The 23,580-nt window shown below is 38.4% G+C and overlaps 2 protein-coding genes and 1 long non-coding RNA gene across 5 annotated transcripts; 1 reads left to right on the forward strand and 2 right to left on the reverse strand.

Moving 5' to 3' along the window:
- Positions 1 to 738: 738 nt before the first annotated feature.
- On the reverse strand, positions 739 to 5,033 carry LOC148067664 (cell adhesion molecule CEACAM2-like). The gene is made up of 9 exons (XM_087806304.1): positions 4,918 to 5,033; positions 3,840 to 4,160; positions 3,492 to 3,773; positions 3,153 to 3,410; positions 2,039 to 2,315; positions 1,719 to 1,996; positions 1,545 to 1,650; positions 1,332 to 1,372; positions 739 to 869 (listed from the first exon to the last, which is right to left on the reverse strand). The coding sequence occupies exons 1-9, from the start codon at positions 4,961 to 4,963 to the stop codon at positions 787 to 789; spliced, it is 1,692 nt and encodes a 563-aa protein (XP_087662430.1). The 5' UTR covers positions 4,964 to 5,033; the 3' UTR covers positions 739 to 786.
- A 704-nt stretch (positions 5,034 to 5,737) lies between these two features.
- On the forward strand, positions 5,738 to 9,663 carry LOC148067665 (uncharacterized). Its single transcript, XR_015713235.1, has 2 exons — positions 5,738 to 5,932; positions 9,286 to 9,663. It is a non-coding gene; the product is annotated as an uncharacterized LOC148067665 (long non-coding RNA).
- Positions 9,664 to 10,120: 457 nt separating this feature from the next.
- Positions 10,121 to 21,378, reverse strand: LOC148067666 (cell adhesion molecule CEACAM5-like). 3 transcript variants are annotated; one of them, XM_087806301.1, is made up of 11 exons: positions 21,237 to 21,378; positions 19,485 to 19,808; positions 19,137 to 19,418; positions 18,793 to 19,050; positions 12,672 to 12,944; positions 12,348 to 12,599; positions 12,174 to 12,279; positions 12,071 to 12,093; positions 11,961 to 12,007; positions 11,812 to 11,879; positions 10,121 to 11,349 (listed from the first exon to the last, which is right to left on the reverse strand). In XM_087806301.1, exons 1-10 carry the CDS (start codon positions 21,280 to 21,282, stop codon positions 11,856 to 11,858), a joined length of 1,635 nt encoding a protein of 544 aa, XP_087662427.1. In that variant the 5' UTR covers positions 21,283 to 21,378; the 3' UTR covers positions 10,121 to 11,349; positions 11,812 to 11,855. The 3 variants fall into 3 exon arrangements, 2 of the variants coding, with proteins under 2 accessions (XP_087662427.1, XP_087662426.1); XM_087806300.1 differs by lacking the exon at positions 11,961 to 12,007 and having other exon boundaries at positions 21,237 to 21,377; XR_015713234.1 differs by having other exon boundaries at positions 11,319 to 11,349; positions 11,812 to 12,007.
- Positions 21,379 to 23,580: the final 2,202 nt, after the last annotated feature.

Here is a 23,580-nt window from a genome sequence, read left to right on the forward strand (position 1 = left end):
TGTGCAGGTTCACTAGTGTCTCCTGGTCCCAAAGTAACTTCTCGTCTTACCTGTGAAAAACACAGAAACTATTCCAATAATGGTTAAACGATCCATTGATCAAGCTGGTGAAGTATGAGCTCAGATGAAACTGGAACTGTCCTCATTAGACTTCAGGGTCAGGGTGATATGAAAGGCTCCTCCTCTTTTATGGACTCACAGAGAGAAACGGGAAAGCTGAAGAAGCGCGCCCTCTTGTGGTTGAGGAGGTAGTTAAGGTTGAAGGTTGTCCTGTAACAACAATTATCTTTGTGTCAAAATACTTCCCACTTTTGTTTTAGCATTTGGTACATACTACATACTACATACTACATACTACATACTACATACTACATACTACATACTACATACTACATACTACATACTACATACTACATACTACATCAACAACACTTTGACCCGGAAGTAGGTTTAAATCAAATAATAGTTTACCTGGATTCCTTCATAATGAGGGGTTTCGTCTCACACAAGATATTGAAAACAACAATAAATTACTTGAAATAAATAACACATATCCGATACTTCACACACTTGTGTTGCTGTTGATGTCAGATGATCCCTGTGCAGGTTCACTAGTGTCTCCTGGTCCCAAAGTAACTTCTCGTCTTACCTGTGAAAAACACAGAAACTATTCCAATAATGGTTAAAATATCCATTGATCAAGCTGGTGGAGTATGAGCTCAGATGAAACTGGAACTGTCCTCATTAGACTTCAGGGTCAGGGTGATATGAAAGGCTCCTCCTCTTTTATGGACTCACAGATTGAAACTGGAAAGCTGAAGAAGCGCGCCCTCTTGTGGTTGAGGAGGTAGTTAAGGTTGAAGGTTGTCCTGTAACAACAATTATCTTTGTGTCAAAATACTTCCCACTTTTGTTTTTAGCATTTGATACATACTACATACTACATACTACATACTACATACTACATACTACATACTACATACTACATACTACATACTACATACTACATACTACAACACTTTGACCCGGAAGTAGGTTTAAATCAAATAATAGTTACTTCCCACTTTTGTTTTTTGCATTTGATACATACTACATACTACATACTACATACGACATACTACATACTACATACTACATACTACATACTACATACTACATACTACATACTACATACTACATACTACATACAACACTTTGACCCGGAAGTAGGTTTAAATCAAATAATAGTTTACCTGGATTCCTTCATAATGAGGGGTTTCGTCTCACACAAGATATTGAAAACAACAATAAATTACTTGAAATAAATAACACATATCCGATACTTCACACACTTGTGTTGCTGTTGATGTCAGATGATCCCTGTGCAGGTTCACTGTTGATGAAGGAAACAACATAATTATAGTGCAGCAGTCGTTTGAGGGAAACTATTGAACTCACTGTGATCGTCGTGCTAATATAAAATGGTCACTGAAGATGCATCCATCACCACTGATGAAAAAGTTGACTACGTTGAAACAACAAAAACTAAAATAAAATACACTCACCTTCTTTTTTTGAGATAAAATCCTCCCACAACAGCTGCGATGACGACGACAAGACTCACGACTACGATGGCAGCAATGCAGCCAGAAGAACAAGGACTTGATGTTTCTGTGACACAAAATATATTGTATCACCTAACTTTGAATCTACAGATGAAGTTACTGTAAATAAAGTACCTGTGACAAGAAGCTGATGTGTGGCCTTCAGTGTCTTCTCAGTGACATTATTTCGTGCTTCACAGACGTAGCTGCCGCTGTCGGAGCGTTTAGCTTCGTTTATAGTGAAGACGGAGGAATTTTCTTTGACTGTTCCGTTCTCTGTCCAAGTGAAGCTGGAAGCTGGAGTGGACGCAGCAGTGCAGGTCAGTGTGACGGACTCTTGGACGTCCACCTCAGCTGGTCCTGTGATTGTCACCTGCTCTGGTCCAACTGCAGGACAGGAAGTGACATCATGTCTTGTAGTAGAAAGCAATGAAACAAGAGTGTCAGAGTGTTACCTACAGTTAACCACCATTGTGTAGTCCACCCGGCTGCTCTGGATGGGGTTACTCTGTGTACATGAATACACTCCGTCATCCGTCGTCCTCACTGAAGTGAAGGAAAGTGTTCTGTTGTCATGGTCAAGCATCATGTTGTCGTCTGGAGTCAGAGCGCTGCTGTCCTTCATCCACGACCTGGAGTAGACGGAGCCAGCAGAGTCACAGCTCAGGTTCATGCTCTTCCCTTCGATCGGCAGCTTTGTTGATGCATCGATAGAAGCTGCTGTTATTTTCTCTGTCCAAGGAAAGAAATATTATTCAGGTACAACGTTTGTTGTTTGCTGAGTCAGCGGTTACACGTCTGGTCAGGAGTGACACAACCTCAGGTGGGAGTGATAGTATTTAGAAAAATATGTTCACTCAGAAAAAAAGTCACAGGTTTGGTTAAAAAAATGTTTTCACTTATAATATATCTTTTGTCCAAGACAACTAAGAAAAACAGTTTAAAAAAATGCAGAAACATTATGTGATCATCTTTACTTTTAGTATGCTCAACGACGTAAAACATTAATAAAAGATTATGACCAGGTGAAATGCAGAAATGTCATGATGTTGATAATATATAATTTAACCTTTGTTACATTTTAGATTTTGTTGTCTTTTTTTCAACATTTACCAGAGTAGATTTATGTGAGTTTTTTTAATTTTAAATATTACTCAAATAACATGTGACTGGACTCCATCCACCTCTAATAAATACATTGACAGCATCAATTTATCTTTTCTGAATAATCTCCTATTATGATCTTCTTAGAAAGGACTTTGGTCTCTGACTTTATGATTCCATATTTTAATGTAGTACTTCCTGGTACAGTTTTACTCACGGAAAATGTCCTTAATTTCTATGACTCACGATCAGCCAGATGTTGTATAAGTATATGAAATGTTCAATCATTACTATTAACTGTTCTTTTGGTATTTATTTTTCTTCTTCTCCATGGTTGTCTCTACCGACATGGCAGCAGGCGAACTAAAGAAACTCATTTTGAGTTCCTCCCTGTTGTGTTTGTGTGACTTAACTATTAAAGAAATGTAAAATAAAAAACATTAAAATAAAGTTAAAGAAACTTACCCAGCACAGTCACAGCTGCTGTGCGAGATGTTTTGTATCTCAGAGTTTTGCTGTTGAAGGCCTGGCAGCTGTAATGTCCACTCTGCTCCTCAGTTACAGAACTCAATAGAAGTTCTGGTCCAGTGTCGGGCAGCAGGGTGTCGTTCAAAAACCACTGAAGGCGTGCAGGAGGTCTGGAGTCAGATGAGCAGTTCACTCTGATGTTGGACCCCTTCTCAAAGTATGGTGAAATCTGTAGATCCACATCATCAGGTCCATCTGGATATGAGGAAAAATAAGTTCTTTTGTTCACTTTTTTTTTTTTAATCATCACATGAGGAAACATAAAAATCTTCTCACAGCTGATGGAGAGAGTCTTTGGACCACTGACATCCCGGCTCACTGGATTGAAGACGGTGCATGTGAAGGGTCCCTGGTCATAGCGGGTCACATTCAGGATGGTGAGATTGGCTCCTGCGTCACTGATCTGAACTTTATCACTGTCAGAGATGTCTGAGCTGATGTTCCGCCAGAGGAAGGAGAGGGAGGACCCAGAGGAGACTGAGCAGGACAATGTGACAGAACTGTTGAACTCCAGCAAGTCTTCAGAGCTGATGGTCAGTTTAGCACCAGTTATGGGAACTGGAGGAACAAGACACCAACATGATCATGATGTTACACATTGATGTCAGTGAAGATGATGCTCACCATGAACTCCTAGACTTGTAGACCCAATTCTGGTGTTTGCACCAGGTAACAATATATTAACTCTGTAAGTTCCACTGTCACTCTGAGCAACATTTCTCAGCTCCAGAGATCCAGTCGACCTGAAAAGTGTGATCCTGTCTGCATACTGAGGGTTTGTTTTGTTGGCTTCAGGTGTTGAGGTTATTATAATAATCTCATTCCCTTTAGACCATGTGATAGTATTTGGTGTTTCTGTCTGTGTCAGTGAAGTGTTGAACATCACTGTTCCTCCTACTGCTGCGTGTATGTCATCTGGTAACACACCAGCTGCTTCAGACCAACCTGGAGGAAACAAAAGAAGTGAAGATCTGGTTTATTTTTTAATTTTCACAAAGTCACAGTTAAATAACAAACTGATCGTAAAATCAAGTAAAGGGGCAAGAGTTTTTTGTTTGTTTTTTTAATGTAGTAGAAAGTTACAGTCATGAGCTCCTCTTCAGTTGTGTGATATATGAATTATCATCGTGAAAATTAAAATGAGTGACAACAAATGCTACAAATGAAGACACTTAATTAAAGTTTTGATTTGGCAAAATCAAATCAAATAATAATTATAAAAAAGGAAACATTAGGTTATACCAGTGCATTCAGAGGATTTTATTTTTTACAAATTATAAATCTATAATCAGACTTCTGTTCTGTAAACAAGCAAGAAAAATAATATATATATATATATATATATATATATATATATATATATATATATATATATATATATATATATATATATATATATGTATATCATTAATAAAATGAAAAAAGTGTGGACATTGTCATTTGGGCTTCTAAGTTGTGGTTTTATTTTGACCATTATCTGGTTTTTAGAAAATTAAATGACAGATGAAAAGCTATACATTCTCTCCTAAAGATTTATGGAATATTGACAAAACACTCTGAATAGTACGAAAATGTGTCTGTCAGTGTGTAGAATTACTACATGATATATATTTAATGACATCTTAAAACTACAGTATGACCACAAACAATCACTGATGTATTTACTAGTGTCTCCTGGTCCCAAAGTAACTTGTCGTCTTACCTGTGAAAAACACAGAAACTATTCCAATAATGGTTAAAAGATCCATTGATCAAGCTGGTGAAGTTGTGAAGAGCTCAGATGAAACTGGAACTGTCCTCATTAGACTTCAGGGTCAGGGTGATATGAAAGGCTCCTCCTCTTTTATGGACTCACACAAAGGAACTGGAAAGCTGAAGAAGTGCGCCCTCTTGTGGTTGAGGAGGTAGGTTGGAAGTTCAAATCATGGCTTCAAAATAATCCCATTTTTGTCACAGCCAGTAATCACATGATCTATGGTCAAAAAATAGTAATTTTGAGAAATGGTTGTGACCAAGTTGAGCGAGTCTACAGTCCGATATGTGCTGTGATTATTGGATGTTGGGTGCTTCTTTTTTCAGGTCTACCTGAAGGAAGTTGTTCTTGAACAAACATATGTATTACCTCTGCCATGGAGCTAATGATTTACCCACTGAACTGTCTGTATTTCCATTATGTTTTTAAAATGACTTTTATTTTATGGTCTGTTGTGGCCGGTCTTCGTTTGTCGTGTAAACACATACCTGAGGATCAATGTAGATGCAAAAGGTTTTTATTTACAGACAGTTTTTATGGTCAAAATGCATCTTCTAAGATGCGTTATTTTTCAGCCAATTCACTGTTTATGTTGAGAAAGTGTAGGAACCCTAGTGTCCTTCATGTGTGAAAGCTGGTGTCAGGAGTGGGATGGTTATATGAGCCAATGAGAAGCATCAAAGTTTGTTTGCACTTTGATGCTCCTCAACAACAAGAACCAAAGGAAGGTTGAGTCATACATGAGGTGCTATGATGGAGAAATAAAAATGCTAGCTTTCACACAGTCGTAACTTCCCCTTCCTCGTGTTTCCCTGGTCTGACTTGCCACTGTTTGTTTCCACCTGTTCCTCTCTCCTCGCGTCAAATAGTCTGCGTCTTCCTTCGCCTGCATCTCGAACCCTTGTCCCAAGCCACAACTAAGCTAAGATACCAAGTTTGTATTTGGTTTTCTTGATCCTCTTAAGTGAGTGACTTTTTGTTTGTACATTTTTTCTGTATAGGGATGTTTTAGCCATTTTGTTTGCCTCTTTTGTTTACAATATATACATAGAGTTTTTTTTTTGTTCATGGCTTTTGTCTTCTTCCTCTTTGGAGTGATTGTTGTTGCCAGTGTAGTTTATTGCTAGCTTTATATCAAAGCTTTTGTTATATTTTGTCTTTGTTTTGGTGGTCTTTTTACTAAGTATATTTTGTGTTTGGTTAATGCTCAATGCCCAGCAGTTTAGTGCTTGTGATTTGCACCATATTTATTTAAGTCTAATTTCTTAAGAATCCAGTAAAAATAAAATACTGGGCAATAAACTTGATTGAATTGCTTTAATTCTGCATACTTCAACCTAATTGTACGGGAAAGGAAAATTAAGTGTGGATTGTTGAATATCTGATCCCTGTCCTCAAAAGCTGCACTCATTAATGAACTCATATCATATAAAACCATTGACTTATTCTGTTTAACCGAAACCTGTCTGTCTATCAATGATTACCTTTCTTTAAATGAATCAACACCACCCGACACATTTACTTTAATGCCCCCTCGACAGTCGAGAAGGTGGAGTCGCAGCCATCATCAACTCATGTCTGTCAACCTTTACTAGACCACAATATGATTTAATCTCTTTAAGTATTATACTTAGCATATCTAATACAACCTTGAGATCAGGTCAGTCACTTCTCTTTGCTGGACTCTGTCCTCCTGGATCATATTCTGAATTATTGTCAGAGTTCCCTGAGTTCCTGACCAGCCTGGTGCTTGAATCAGATAAAATGGTTATTAGAAAGGCGCCTTTAAATAAAATGCATTATTATTATTATTATTATTGTTGGTGACTTTAACATCCATGTGGATATGGTCCATGATTGCTTAGCTAACAGGTTTAACTCTACCCTGGAGTCATTTGGTTTCTCTCAGTATGTACATGAACTGACTCGCTCCTTTAAGCACACATTAGATCTTGTCCTAGCATACGAACTTGAAATTAAAAATGTTATTTTTATGTCTTCATGTCCTCAGATTTCAGTTCTTTCTGACCATCAATTAATAACTTTTGATTTTATCTTAAATGACCCAAGTGTACAGAGCAGGAGCACTCTCAAATGATGTCTGTCTGAAAGTGCCATAACCAAATTAAAGGAATCAATCCCCTCAGTGCTCAGTAAAATGTCTAGTCTCAGTGTGTCAGGAAACTCTACACATTTCACAAACTCCCTACATAACACGCTTGACTTCCTTGCACCACTTACTCTAAAGACTGTTAACAGAAGTAGTCGTGCTCCCTGGTATACTCAGGAAACACGTAAATTAAAACGACTAGAGAAGAAATGGCGTTCATCCAAAAAAGATGAATTCTACCGGGTCTGGCAAGATAAGTTAAAAATATACAAGGCAGCTCTTCGGACAGCCAGAGTCAGCTATTACTCATCACTTATAGAAGCAAATAAGAATTACCCCAAGTTCTAATTCAGCACTGTAGCCAGGCTGACACAGAGCCATCAGTCCATCCCTCCTCATCTCAGTAGCTGTGACTTCATGAACTTTTTTAATGAAAAACTTGTAACTATCAGAGGAAAGATTCAAGACCTGCTAGATTCTTCTAATACAATCGGTGCAGCTTCACCGGACACAGACACTAAAACTGATATATATTTTGACTCCTTTTTACAAGTTAGTCGTCGACAACTGTCCCTGATTGTTTCCTCCTCAAAGTCCACAACATGTCTCCTGGATACTTTTCCCACATGGCTACTTAAAGAAGTGTGCCCCTTACTTAGCACTTTATTTACATTATTAACTTGTCAAAGACATCAGGCTATGTGCCTCAGATTTTTAAAGTTGCAGTAATTAAACCTCTGCTCAAAAAGCCCCCTCTTGATCCAGAGGTTCTCACTAACTATAGGCCTATCTTTAATCTTGTCTTTATTTCAAAAATCCTGCAAAAGTTGTGAAGAGTCAGCTTGTGTGGTTATCTCCATGACAATGATCAATTTGAAGTGACACTGAATTGAACACCACAGCACAGAGACCGCCCTGGAAAAAGTTAGCAACGACCTGCTAATGGCCTCTGATCAGGGCTGTGTTTCAGTTCTTGTTCTTCTAGATCTCAGTGCTGCATTTGACACTGTTGACCACCAAATCCTTCTACAGAGGCTAGAAAACCATATAGGCATACTTAGAACTGCTCTAAACTTGTTTAAATCCAACCTGTCAGATAGCAAGCAGTATGTACATGTCAACCACCTCTCATCTACACACACTAAGGTCAGCTATGGTGTCCCACAAGGTTCTGTTCTTGGTCCAATCCTATTCACAATCTATATGCTCCCCTAAGGGACTTGATCAGAAGACACTCTATAAATGTTCACTGTTATACTGATGACGCCCAACTTGTCAATGAAGCCAGATGAAGAACTAGCTAACACAACTACAGTCCTGTATTACAGATATCAAGTCCTGGATGACCAAAAACTTCTTCCTACTGAACTTGGAAAAAACAGAGGTTTTATTAGTTGGTCCGGAACGTCTCACACAATTGTTAACTAATGATCTAGCTTTCCAAAATGGAATTGCCCCTGCTGCTAGCACTACTGTCAAGAATCTGGGTGTCTGCTTTGACCAGGATTTATCATTTAACTCACACATAAAACAAATCTCACGGACCGCCTACTTCCACCTGCGTAACATTTCAAAAATCAGGCACTTCCTTCCTTTAGATGCTGCTGAGAAACTCATCCATGCTTTTGTTACCTCCAGGCTGGACTATTGTAACTCTCTTCTGTCAGGATGTTCTAAGAAGAACTCTTCAGCTCATTCAGAATTCTGCAGCATGTGTCCTTACTAAGACTAAGAGGCGTGAACACATTTCCCCTGTGCTGTCTTCCTTACATTGGCTTCCTGTAGAATTTAGAATACAATTTAAAATCCTTCTCTTAACCTATAAAGCCTTACATGGTCTAGCACCAACATACATTCAACATCTAATACAAACTTATCAACCTTCTAGGACCTTACGATCCTCAAACTCAGATCTATTAGTTATACCACAAATCTCTAAATGTAGATTTGGAGCCAGGGCTTTCAGTTTTCAAGCCCCTCGGCTGTGACACCAACTACCGGCTTCAGTCCGGAGGGCAGACACCCTCTCTATGTTTAAAAACAATCTTAAAACCTTACTTTTCCATAAAGCCTTACTGTTTATCTTAGCTGCTATAGGCTGAGAATGTTGGAGGAGTTTTAGACACCGAGCTCTGTATATCCTTCTTTTCTGCATTACATTCATCACCTGTGCAGTTTAAACCCACACTTTTTTATTTATCTCTCAGGGCCCCAGGGCTCCACCTCCAGAGCTGCTGCTGATCCAGGATTTCCACCACGTTATCAAATCTCCAGCACCTCCATGGAATCTCCTATACTCTTTTCTCTCACTGTACCCTCCCTCCCTCGTCTCTTTATCCATCCTTCCTCCCAGCCGGTTAAAAGCAGGAGGCCATCGACAATGAGTCTGGTTACGCTCAAGGTTTCTGCCATCTAAAAGGAAGTTTTTCCTCGCCATAGCTCACTGCAGTGTTTTGCTTACTGCTTATTGTTGAATTGCAGGATCTGTTTTTCCTTTCTTCGCTATAGTCTGACTTCAACTGTAAGGTGTCTTGAGATAACCTTGTTATGATAAGACACTTTAAATAAAACTGAATTCAATTGAATTGAACTGGAAATGTTCCTTACTTTAAAAGTAACACACATGGTTTAAATTTCATAAAAATGTGTTAATTATCATTTTCTTCTGCCCTCATTATGTCCCCTTTCTCTTGATCTGATGTAGTGAAGGATGTAGTTCTTCATTACTAAAACCTTCACTGAGAGGTCAGTAGTGTAGTGATAAGGTTTATAATTTCATAACATCTAAGTAGATTTAACTTTAAATTGCCTATATGCAAGTATACCTGAAGTTGGAGAACCACCTTTGATTTATAGCCCAGAGAAAACGATTAAATAATTAATTAAATTGTTTTAATGTTGTTATTAATTAATTATGAAATAATATTTTGATCAATCTTATGATCTGAAGCACTAGCTTAGCAAGAATAATGTTATTTACTGAAGAAGAGGATCTTAAATGTATAATTACAACAACAAAAAAGAATAATCGTAAAACCACTAGATGTTTTATAGATTTATTAGAGAAATAGAATGATGGATGATCACTTCAGGGATGAAACGTGAAAAAGTGATGAACTTATGGCATATTTGGTAACGGATAGAATAAGGGAATCTTACATAAAATCCTACTAAATTAACACAAACAGATTAAAAACCCCACACACGATTTATCTGTATAAGGAATGAAATGTCCAGGTTCTTACTCTAAAGATTGATGGAGGAGAAAGAAGGTGAAGAGGCAATGATGAGGGCAAGGTGAAGGAGTTCTTTCTTCGAGGGACCAGAGGAAAAGGTTCTTTCGACGAGGGTTTCGACGATTAACAGCGTTTGCTTTCTGAGTCAGAGATGTGACTCAGAGATGAGCGCAGCGTTGAGATCCACGAATGCTCACGTCGCACAACCTTGGACGAAGTTGCGGATTGCTGGGAAGAAACACTTGCTTCTCGCCAAAGAGATGAGGATGACCTGAGTTCAGCAGGATGCTTCCTCGGACGGGTGCTTGCTTCTCGTCAAAGTTTTGTGCGGTGGACAAGCGTTTCAGTGTTCTTATTGGCTGCTATGGTCCTTCTTTGCTGTCCTTCTCATTCCTCCTCCATCACTCCTCTGCAGCTGTTCAATACTTCATGTCTCATGTCTCATTATCCTAGGATAATTTAATCTACTCGTTCCATCTAGATTCTTTCCCACCGGTACACTGGAGTACATCAAAAAACTTCTAAACACATCAATTTTAGTATAACCACTTTCAGGTATTATGAGGTTAGGCATCATACCATTGATGTTAATCAGATTAGTTCTCATTCTTTCGTGATTTTTTTCATTAGGTAATCCGGTACTTTTTATACAAAAATCCATACACATTTACAAATGTTCATACATAAGGACATATCAATGAGTCTCATCCAAGCAGTGTCTTGGTCAACAAATTAGTTCTGGCATCATTGTACATTTCTTCAGTCCATCTGTTTATTCTCCTCTAAGGTGGATGACATGTGACTTGTCTCGGATGGTCAAAAGGATCAACCCATATTTACCCTGTTGTCTAAACTTTCTCCATGGCACATGGCCATAAATAAGTTAAAGCATGTAACAAACATCTGTCCACGCCGTCAAACTGCCAAGGCATCCCATCTTCAGTCTTCAGGTGTTGAATCTCATTATGTTTTACTTGCAGACTCAGTTGTGTTTGTTTCAGTCAAATTAGGGAAACAAGGTCTTTGAAATGTGGCCTGATCAGAGAGGGTTGAGTCAGGAAACACACTTCATTACAGTAGTTAAATCTCAAGCTAATGTTTTGAGCTGTTTAAGAGTCTACAGTATAATACATTAGGATTAGACAGACACACACACACACACACACACACACACACACACACACACTAGTACTAACTAAAGGTTGCAGCAACACTGGATTCTTAAATATAGCAGGATAAAATAGACGAGAACTGTTTAAAACTATAAAGGACTTTTTTTCATAAATCCATTTTTTTAATCTGATACAATGATGAAATAAAATACAAATACTAAAATTGACAATTTAACAGCTATTGTAGGTGATATTAAAAATAGATTAATTAAAAACATTCAACACAGATTATTATTACAGATCATTATTCGTTCTTTTATCGATATTTTCACAGCACTGATTATATAAACGTGAACACACAACAGCCATTTTATGAGACATGTACCTTGAGCATGGACTGATCCATCCAATCATGTCCTCCTGTTACTCTCAGTATGTCTGTGGTTCTTCCTCCTGGAATTATTAAATATGGAAAACAATCATCATAATGACAAACACTCACTTCTCTGGCAGGAAGTAAGTTTGAATCTGAACCTTTTCCCTGACATTTTCATAATGAGGAAATTCTTTCAACACATGATCTTGAAAACAAAAACAACATTGGTGAAAATAAAAAGACATTTCTAATGTGATACTTTACACACCTGGTTTTTCCTGAGCAATTTCCCTGTTGGTGAAGAAAACAAGAAACTATAAACTGCACTACGTTGAAACAACAAAAACTCGAATAAAATAAAATAAACTCACCTTCTCTTTTTGAGATAAAATCCTCCCACAACAGCTGCGATGACGACGACAAGACTCACGACTACGATGGCAGCAATGCAGCCAGAAGAACAAGGACTTGATGTTTCTGTGACACAAAATATATTGTATCACCTAACTTTGAATCTACAGATGAAGTTAATGTAAATAAAGTACCTGTGACAAGAAGCTGATGTGTGGCCTTCAGTGTCTTCTCAGTGACATTATTTCGTGCTTCACAGACGTAGCTGCCGCTGTCGGAGCGTTTAGCTTCGTTTATAGTGAAGACAGAGGAGTTTTCTTTGACTGTTCCGTTCACTGTCCAAGTGAAGCTGGAAGCTGGAGTGGACGCAGCAGTGCAGGTCAGTGTGACGGACTCTTGGACGTCCACCTCAGCTGGTCCTGTGATTGTCACCTGTTCTGGTCCAACTGCAGGACAGGAAGTGACATCATGTCTTGTCGTAGAAAGCAATGAAACAAGAGTGTCAGAGTGTTACCTACAGTTAACCACCATCGTGTAGTCCACCCGGCTGCTCTGGATGGGGTTACTCTGTGTACATGAATACACTCCGTCATCCGTGGTCCTCACTGAAGTGAAGGAAAGTGTTCTGTTGTCATGGTCAAGCATCATGTTGTCGTCTGGAGTCAGAGCGCTGCTGTCCTTCATCCACGACCTGGAGTAGACGGAGCCAGCAGAGTCACAGCTCAGGTTCATGCTCTTCCCTTCGATCGGCAGCTTTGTTGATGCATCGATAGAAGCTGCTGTTATTTTCTCTGTCCAAGGAAAGAAATATTATTCAGGTACAACGTTTGTTGTTTGCTGAGTCAGCGGTTACACGTCTGGTCAGGAGTGACACAACCTCAGGTGGGAGTGATAGTATTTAGAAAAATGTGTTCACTCAGAAAAAAAGTCACATGTTTGGTTAAAAAAAATGTTTTCACTTATAATATGTCTTTTGTCCAAGACAACTAAGAAAAACGGTTAAAAAAATGCAGAAGGGCTGTTGAGCATAGCAATGGAGTAGACAGGTTTTTTGGAGCTCCACAGAACGACTATATAAAAGTAATTTTTTCAGCGCACTTTTTGGAAAACCTTCGAATTTTTCCTTTGCTAAGCCATATGCCTAAAAACCGAAACTTTGAAATGGCTGGTAAATCAAGCAAAGGTAGGCAAACAGCGACTCAAGCCACGAGGCCTTCGCGAGGACTTGGAGGCGAGGTCGCGGAGAAACAACGTAAGGATCATCGGAATCCCGGAGACCCGTGAATGCAACACCGAGTCTGTGTCCGCGCTTCTGCAGCGGGCCTTTGATCTGAAGGACGCGCCGCTCCTGGACAGAGCTCACCGTCTCTCCCCGCCTGGATCTACAGAGGGACGCCGGTCAAACACGATCATAGCCCGCATTCACTACTTCCAAGACTGTGCAAACATCCTGAGACTCGCTCGGATCAAACAACGCATCAGTGTGGACGGAGTCAGCATCTCAGTGTTTCCTGACTACCCGACGAGTGTTGCCAAAGCACGCGCGGCGTTCAATGACGTCAAGAGTCGGCTTCGTGGAGTTGACGGGGTTCGGTTCGGATTTGCTTATCCTTCCCGCTTCAGAATCACCTACAAGAATGTGGGGAAGTCCTTCTACTCCGCTGCAGAGGCGCGCGGGTATGTCAACAAAAACATCAGTGGAGACAAGTGTGAAGACACTCCGGTGAGACAGTGATTTAACAACATTATAACTGATTCAACTTTTTCTACACGTTTAATACAAGTTAATGTTATTTAGATGTTCTCGTCCATCCTTGTTGATGCTGGTTATTTAAATACCAATCATGTGAGTCGTTCTTATTGTCATTAGATGTTTATGATAAATAATACTATAATTGAAGTGTGCCTTAATTGTATTAAGTCAAGTTCTGTTGGAGCAACTTTAGCTTTCCTGAGCATGTTAGTGCAGATACCTTTTATGGTAGGGGTTGCGATCTCTCCTTTTTTTTTGGAGAAGATTGGCACGTGTGTGTGGGGGGTTGTTCTCTGTTGTTCAAGGGTATTATGCGTTGTTGTTGTTTTTTGTTTGTTTATGTTTACTCCATACAGTTACAAGTGTATTTACACCCATGTTAAAATATGAGTAGTCACAACCCACTGTCTTTAGGTTCAACACGTTTTATAAGCTGGAACGTAAAAGGAGTGAACCATCCTATTAAGCGTAACGAAGCTCTTACACACCTAAAGTCATTAGGTGGAGAGGTAATGTTTTTACAAGAGACACACTTACGTCCAGAAGAACACTCAAAGTTAAAGAGGGGATGGATAGAACATATTTATCACTCTAATTATGGGGATAGGTCAAGAGGAGCTGCCATACTTATTAGAAAAGGAGTCTGTTTTCAACTAAACAATTTCATATCGGACAACAAGGGAAGATATGTCATAGTCGTGGGTAGATTGTCTGGAACTGAGGTGGCACTAGTTAATGTTTATGGCCCTAACTGGGATGATCCTCAGTTCTTCTCTGGACTAATAGCAACTATTCCAGATCCTAACAAATATAACACCATTTTAGGAGGTGATTTTAATCTCGTACCTGAGCCAACGTTGGATAGATCCTCCACTAAACTTCAATATAATTTATCAAAATCAGCAAATACAGTAAATCTCATTAAACAATCTTATGCACTTACTGACCCCTGGAGGAAATTAAACCCCACTACCAAACAATATTCTTTTTTTTCACATGTCCACCAATTGTTTTCGAGGATAGATTTTTTTTCTGATAGACAACAGAATTTTGCCGTGTGTAACAAAATGCCAATACCACTATATAGTATTGTGATTTCCAATCATGCACCAGTCCAACTGGACATAGCATTTCCAGACAGTGTACCAGTTCAACGCACATGGCGTCTTGACCCACTCTTATTATCAAGCAAAAACTTTCAACATTTTCTCTCGGATCAAATTGATTTTTTCTTGACATCAATATTACTCCCGGAATGTCCTACACTTCAATCTGGGAGGCACTCAAAGCTTATCTAAGGGGACAAATTATTTCATTTTCAGCAAATGTCAAGAAAGAAAGAACTAAACGCTTCAATGAGATACAGCAGAAATTATTACAATTAGATAAAAAATGTGCATCTCAGCCTAATCCATCCTTATTCAATGAAAGACAATTATTACAAGCCGAATACAATAATTTAACCACTGTCCAAATTGAGAGACTCCTCCTGAAAACAAAACAAACCTACTATGAACACAGTGACAAAGTGGGTCGACTACTGTCACACCGAATCAAACAATCGGCAGCAAATCGTATCATTTCTGAAATTAATACAGCTAAGGGTTTGACATCCGTACATCCACAAACTATTAATGACCAGTTCAGAAAATGTTATAGTAACCTTTATACCTCTGAGACTTCTGCAACATCATTGGAGATTGAGGACTTTTTTAGAAAATATGCAAATTCCCCAAATTAATAAACAAGAACAATCTGTAATAGACTCCAGAATAACAACAGAGGAAATACCTCTAGCTATAAACTCAATGCAAAGCGGAAAAGCACCTGGTCCAGATGGATTCCCCACTGAATTTTATAAAATGTTTTCAAATAAACTTTCACCTATTTTAAGTAAATTATTTGAAGAAACACTTATAACTTTAAAACTACCACCAACAATGAATCAGGCAACTATTACAGTTATACCTAAAAAAGGAAAATATCCGCGAGAATGTGGCTCGTACCGGCCCATAAGCCTTCTCTGCTGCGACTATAAAATTCTCACTAAAGTTCTGTCTCGTCGTCTGGAAACAGTGATGACCAAAATAATACACCCGGAATGGTTTTGTGCCAGGTAGTCAATCTTTCTTTAACATGCGACGTTTACTTAATATTTTATATAATTCCCATTCGACTGAAATGCCAGAAGTTGTTATCTCACTTGACGCTGAAAAAGCATTTGATCGGGTGGAGTGGGAATACTTATTTACAGTGTTGGGAAAATTTGGTTTTGGTTCGAACTTTATATCTTGGATCAAAATAATAAATTCCACACCAGTGGCCGCAGTACACACTAACACAATAACATCAACGTATTATAAACTTTACAGAGGAACAAGACAGGGTTGTTGTCTCTCACCTTTTCTTTTTGATTTAGCTATTGAGCCACTGGCTTTGGCCCTAAGGAAAGAGGAGGAAATCTTTGGAGTGGTGAGGAACAAGGAAATTCATAAATGTTCACTATATGCTGATGACCTTTTGCTCTATTTGTCTAATCCAGTAGTTTCAATACCTGGAGTAATTGAAATATTAAAAATATTTGGTCACATTTCAGGTTACAAATTACATTTTTCAAAAAGTGCTGTATTTCCAATCAATGATCTGGCAAAATCAATCGACTATAATATCTTCCCCTTTCAGTTAACAAACAAATTTACCTACTTGGGTTTAAAGATTACACATGTATACCAAGATTTCTTCCATAATCACTTCAAAACTCTGTTTGAACCAAAAATGACCTTTTAAGGTGGAGCCACTTACCAATCTAATTAGCAGGAAGGGTGAACACTATAAAGATGACTGTTCTTCCCCGTTTCCTCTATTTCTTTCAAATGATTCCATATAATTTACCCAAATCTGTTTTTAAGGAACTTGACAGTTTAATTTCTGCATTTATATGGAACCGATCTGTGCCAAGAATGAAAAAATGTTTTCTGGAAATTCCAAGGTTGGAGGGAGGACTTGGTCTTCCTAACTTTATGTTCTATTACTGGGAAGCAAATGTGTGCAAATTTGCATTTTGGGTTGGTGCATGGCGGGAAAAACGAGGTCCACTTTGAGCTAATTTGGAAATAAATAATAATAATGCCATTTCTCTGCTAAGTGCTACACTACCAATAGGCCAGCACCAGATCTCCAACCCTGTTGTGAAAAATTCTATAAAGATTTGGAATCAATTTCAGAAACATTTTAATTTAAAAGATTTAAGTACATTCTCTCCCTTAATGAATAACCATCTTTTCCCCCCGTCCGAGATGGACACTGGTTTCCAGGTCTGGCACAGTAGTGGACTGGTATTTCTAAAAGACTTGATTCAAAATAATCATTTTCTAACATTTGAGTATCTACAACAAAAACACAATCTTCATAAAAGTAATTTCTTCAGATATCTCCAAGTCAGGAGTTTTGCCAATAAATATCTTAAATTTCCACTTGTGCAATCCAACAACACATGCAATGAGATTCTTTCCTTAAATCCACACATAAAAGGTAATATTTCCAAAATATATAGGATAATGCAAAATGTCAAACCTCTGTCATGGGACAAAACTAAGCTAGCCTGGGAACAAGATTTAAACATTAAATTATCTGCAAGTTTCTGGCAGCGTAGCTTAAGTGTATCCATTCATCATCTTACTGCATAAAGCAACGTCTCATACAATTTAAAGTGTTACATCATTTGCATTATTCAAATGAGAGACTTGCTAAAATCTACCCAGACGTCAGTCCACATTGTTTAAGATGTTCTCACAACCCAGCTACTTTGGGTCATATGTTCTGGCATTGTCCATCACTCAAAAGTTTCTGGAGTAGAATATTTGAATGTATTTCGAACATGTGTAAAAAAGCAATAACACCTTCTCCACACATCTGTATATTTGGAGTACCTCCACTTGACCTCTCTGTATCAACAGCACATGCAAACGCAATTGCATTTTCCTCATTTATGGCACGCAGACTTGTTCTTCTGCAGTGGAAGTCAGACAAGCCACCATCATTTAAGAGTTGGATTCAAGAACTTCTCTCTATGTTTCAGTTAAGAAAATAAAATACAGTCGGTCAAATTGTCTGGAGAAGTTCCATGAAACCTGGTCCCCTTTCATGCAGCATATTAAAGAGCTGAACCTTACATAATACTTTAACAGTTTGGGTTATATTTTTATTTTTACCATATTTTTTTTTTTTTTTTTTTTTTTCCATATGTATGGAGTATTGTTTTTTCTTTAGTTTTTTTTTGTTTTTGTCCGTTTGTATCAATGTATACTATTATGCATCATTGTTCCTTTTTGAGTTAATTTGTTTTATGTGTATGTATATATATACAAGAATGTTTTCACCATTGATCTGTCTTTGTCAAGCCCTGATTGTTAAGAGGTGGGTGGGGGTCTGAGGCCGCAGGGTGGTTTTCTACGGGGGTGGAGGGTGGGATCTTCCTTTGTTTTTGTATTATACCTTTTATTTCACTTATTTTGTGTGTGTGTTTCAAAATGTATGTCTTAATATCTGAAAATCAATAAAAAGATGTTTAAAAAAAATTAAAAAAAATGCAGAAACATTATGTGATCATCTTTACTTTTAGTATGCTCAACGATGTAAAACATTAATAAAAGATTATGACCAGGTGAAATGCAGAAATGTCATGATGTTGATAATATATAATTTAACCTTTGTTACATTTTAGATTTTGTTCTCTTTTTTTTAAACTTTTACCAGAGTAGATTTATGTGAGTTTTTTTAATTTTAAATATCACTCAAGTAACATGTGACTGGACTCCATCCACCTCTAATAAATACATTGACAGCATCAATTTATCAAATATTTAAATAAAGTTAAAGAAACTTACCCAGCACAGTCACAGCTGCTGTGCGAGATGTTTTGTATCTCAGAGTTTTGCTGTTGAAGGCCTGGCAGCTGTAATGTCCACTCTGCTCCTCAGTTACAGAACTCAATAGAGGTTCTGGTTCAGTGTCGGGCAGCATGGTGTCGTTCAAAAACCACTGAAGTCTTGCAGGAGGTCTGGAGTCGGATGAGCAGTTCAGTCTGATGTTGGACCCCTTCTCAAAGTATGGTGAAATCTGTAGATCCACATCATCAGGTCCATCTGGATATGGAGGAGGAGAAAGAAGTTCTTTTGTTCACTGTATTTTTTTTTAATCATCACATGAGGAAACATAAAAATCTTCTCACAGCTGATGGAGAGATTCTTTGGACCACTGACGTCCCGGCTCACTGGATTGAAGACTGTGCACGTGAAGGGTCCCTGGTCATAGCGGGTCACATTCAGGATGGTGAGTTTGGCTCCTCCGTCACTGATCTGAACTTTATCACTGTCATAGATGTCTGAGCTGATGTTCCACCAGAGGAAGGAGAGGGAGGACCCAGAGGAGACTGAGCAGGACAATGTGACAGAACTGTTGAACTCCAGCAAGTCTTCAGAGCTGATGGTCAGTTTAGCACCAGTTATGGGAACTGGAAGAACAAGACACCAACATGATCATGATGTTACACATTGATGTGAGTGAAGATGATGCTCACCATGAACTCTCAGAGTTGTAGACCCAATTCTGGTGATTGCACTTGGTAACACTATATAAACTCCATTGTAAGTTCCACTGTCATTGTCAGCAACATTTCTCAGCTCCAGAGATCCAGTCGACCTGAAAAGTGTGATCCTGTCTGCATACTGAGGGTTTGTATTGTTGTCTTCAGGTGTTATGGTTATTATAATAATGTCATTCCCTTTAGACCATGTGATAATATTTGGTGTTTCTGTCTGTGTCAGTGAAGTGTTGAACATCACTGTTCCTCCTACTGCTGCGTGTATGTCATCTGGTAACACACCAGCTGCTTCAGACCAACCTGGAGGAAACAAAAGAAGTGAATATCTGGTTTATTTTTTAATTTTCACAAAGTCACAGTTAAATAACAAACTGATCGTAAAATCAAGTAAAGGGTCAAGAGTTTTTTTGTTTTTCTTAAATGTAGGAGAAGGTTACAGTCATGAGCTCCTCTTCAGTTGTGTGATATATGAATTATCATCGTGAAAATTAAAATGAGTGACAACAAATGCTACAAATGAAGACACTTAATCAAAGTTTTGATTTGGCAAAATCAAATCAAATCATAATTATAAAAAAGGAAACATTAGGTTATACCAGTAACCTAATAGTAAACTGGACTGGTCCTGCAACACAGACCATACATGTATATAAGAAGGTTCAGAGTAGACTGTACTTTCTGAGGAGGCTTCGATCATTTAACATCTGCAAGAAGCTCCTCTGCATGTTCTACCAGTCTGTGGTGGCCAGTGTCCTGTTCTATGCTGTGGTGTGTTGGGGTGGAAATGTGTCCAAGAGGAGTGTCAACAGGTTGGACAGGTTGATCAGGGGGGCTGGCTTCGTGGTTGGCATGAAGCTGGACTCACTGGTGACAGTTGCTGAGAGGAGATCATTGAACAAACTACTGTCCATCATGGATGATGACAGTCATCCTCTGAACACTGTCATCAGTGAGCAGAGAAGCAGAATGAGTGCACAAATGCTCCTACCCAGGTGCAAAACAAATAGACTCAGGGACTCATTCATTCCTCGGGCTATTAAATTGTACAATTCTGAGTTCGGGGGCAGGAGTGAAGTGAGAGTATCTGGATGTTCTGTTCTATGTTGGTCTTTGTATCCTTTGTCTTTGTTATTTTTCTTTGACCTATGTTCTTTGTCTTTATCTTTAGACTTAGAGTGTGTCATCTTGTTCTTTCTCTTTATGTTCTTGTTCTTATTTTATTTTTTATTTATTATTTTTTATTGTTTATGAAAAATTGCTGGCTATAGGAAAAAAACAATTTCCCGAAGGAGACCTCCTGAGGGATCAATAAAGTTTTACTTTACCTTATCTTACCTTACCAGTGCATTCAGAGGATTTTATTTTTTACAAATTATAAATCTATAATCAGACTTCTGTTCTGTAAACAAGCAAAACAAATAATATATATATATCATTAATAAAATGAAAATTAGGGACATTGTCATTTGGGCTTCTAAGTTGTGGTTTTATTTTGACCATTATCTGGTTTTTAGAAAATTAAATGACAGATGAAAAGCTATACATTCTTTCCTAAAGATATATGGAATATTGACAAAACACTCTGAATAGTACGAAAATGTGTCTGTCAGTGTGTAGAATTACTACACAATATACATTTAATGACATCCTAAAACTACAGTATGACCACAAACAACCACTGATGTATTTACTAGTGTCTCCTGCTCCCAAAGTAACCTGTGGCCTTACCTGTGAAAAACACAGAAACTATTCCAATAATGGTTAAAAGATCCATTGATCAAGCTGGTGAAGTTGTGAAGAGCTCAGATGAAACTGGAACTGTCCTCATTAGACTTCAGGGTCAGGGTGATATGAAAATCCTATCCTGTACTGACTCCTTTCTTATCTGGACGTTCTGTTCTTTTCTGGATGTTCTGTTCTATGTTAGTCTTTGTATCCTTTGTCTTTTTTGTTTTTCTTTGACCTATGTTCTTTTTCTTTATCTTTAGACTTAGAATGTGTCATCTTGTTCTTTCTCTTTATGTTCTTCTTCTTATTTTATTTTTATTTATTATTTTGTATTGTTTATGAAAAATTGCTGGCTATTGGAAAAAAAACAATTTTCCTAAGGAGACCTCCTGAGGGATCAATAAAGTTTTACCTTACCTTAAAGTTTTACCTTACCTTAACCCCTTAACGCCGAGTGTCGCGAATTCGCGACATACCGCTTCCATTAAGAATGCGCCAGAGATTGTGCGCGAGTTTCCCTAATGTTGGTTCATGCCTCTTCGATAGGAACCTAGGAACGTTTTGCAATCACTAGTTTCTCGTAGGACCAATAACATTTAAAACCACGTCCGGTTTACGATCGTGTTTTCTTCCTGGTGTTGCGCAACCCATTCAAAGTTGGAAGCGCGAAAGGATCGTCTTGTTTGAGGTAAGTTACCGTAAAAAAAAAAATACACGTCTGCTTATTGTTTGACACATTTACTTTAATGCCCCCTAGACAGTCGAGAAGGTGGAGTCGCAGCCATCATCAACTCATGTCTGTCAACCTTTACTAGACCACAATATGATTTCAACTCTTTTGAAAGTATTATACTTAGCATATCTAATACAACCTTGAGATCAGGTCAGTCACTTCTCTTTGCTGGACTCTATCGTCCTCCTGGACCATATTCTGAATTCTTGTTTGAGTTCCCTGAGTTCCTGACCAGCCTGGTGCTTGAATCAGATAAAGTGGTTATTGTTGGTGACTTTAACATCCATGTGGATGTGGTCCATGAAAGCTTAGCTAACACATTTAACTCTACCCTGGAGTCATTTGGTTTCTCTCAGTATGTACATGAACCGACTCACTCCTTTAAGCACACATTAGATCTTGTCCAAGCATACGGACTTGAAATTAAAAATGTTATTTTTATGTCTGTCCTCAGATTTCAGTTCTTTCTGACCATCAATTAATAACTTTTGATTTTATCTTAAATGACCCAAGTGTACAGAGCAGGAGCACTCTCAAAAGATGTCTGTCTGAAAGTGCCATAACCAAATTAAAGGAATCAATCCCCTCAGTGCTCAGTAAAATGTCTAGTCTCAGTGTGTCAGGAAACTCTACCATAGTCACCATGACATTGATAACATTGTGGATAGTTTCACAGACTCGCTACATAACACGCTTGACTTCATTGCACCACTAACTCTAAAGACTGTTAACAGAAGTAGTCGTGCTCCGCGGTATAGTCAGGAAATTTAAGACAGGATTCTAGACGACTAGAGAAGAAATCGGTTTATCAAAAAAGATGAATTCTACCGGGTCTGGCAAGATAAGCTAAAAATATAAAATGCAGCTCTTTTGAAAGCCAGAGCCAGCTATTATTCATCACTTATAGATGCAAATAAGAATAGCCCGAGGCTCTAATTCAGCACTGTAGCCAGGCTGACACAGAGCCATCAGTCCATCCCTCCTCATCTCAGTAGCTGTGACTTCATGAACTTTTTTAATGAAAAAATTGTAACTATCAGAGGAAAGATTCAAGACCTGCTAGATTCTTATAATACAATCGGTGTAGCCTCAACGGACACAGACACTAAAACTGATATATATTTTGACTCCTTTTTACAAGTTAGTCCTAGACAGCTGTCCCTGGTTGTCCTCCTCAAAATCCACAACATGTCTTCTCGATCCTATTCCCACATGGCTACTTAAAGAAGTGTTCCCCTTACTTAGCGCTTTATACTTGACATTATTAACTTGTCAATAACATCAGGCTATGTGCCTCAGATTTTTAAAGTTGCAGTAATTAAACCTCTGCTTAAAAAGCCCCCTCTTGATTCAGAGGTTCTCACTAACTATAGGCCTATCTCTAATCTTGTCTTCATTTCAAAGATTCTGCAAAAGTGGTGACGAGTCAGCTTGTGTGGTTATCTCCATGACAATGATCAATTTGAAGTGACACTGAATTAAACACCACAGCGCAGAGACCGCCCTGGAAAAAGTTAGTAACGACCTGCTAATGGCCTCTGATCAGGGCCATGTTTCAGTTCCTGTTCTTCTAGATCTCAGTGCTGCATTTGACACTGTTGACCACCAAAT

This window comes from Callionymus lyra, chromosome 13 (assembly GCF_982586985.1).
Source record: "Callionymus lyra chromosome 13, fCalLyr1.hap1.1, whole genome shotgun sequence".
NCBI classification, from domain to species: domain Eukaryota; kingdom Metazoa; phylum Chordata; class Actinopteri; order Syngnathiformes; family Callionymidae; genus Callionymus; species Callionymus lyra.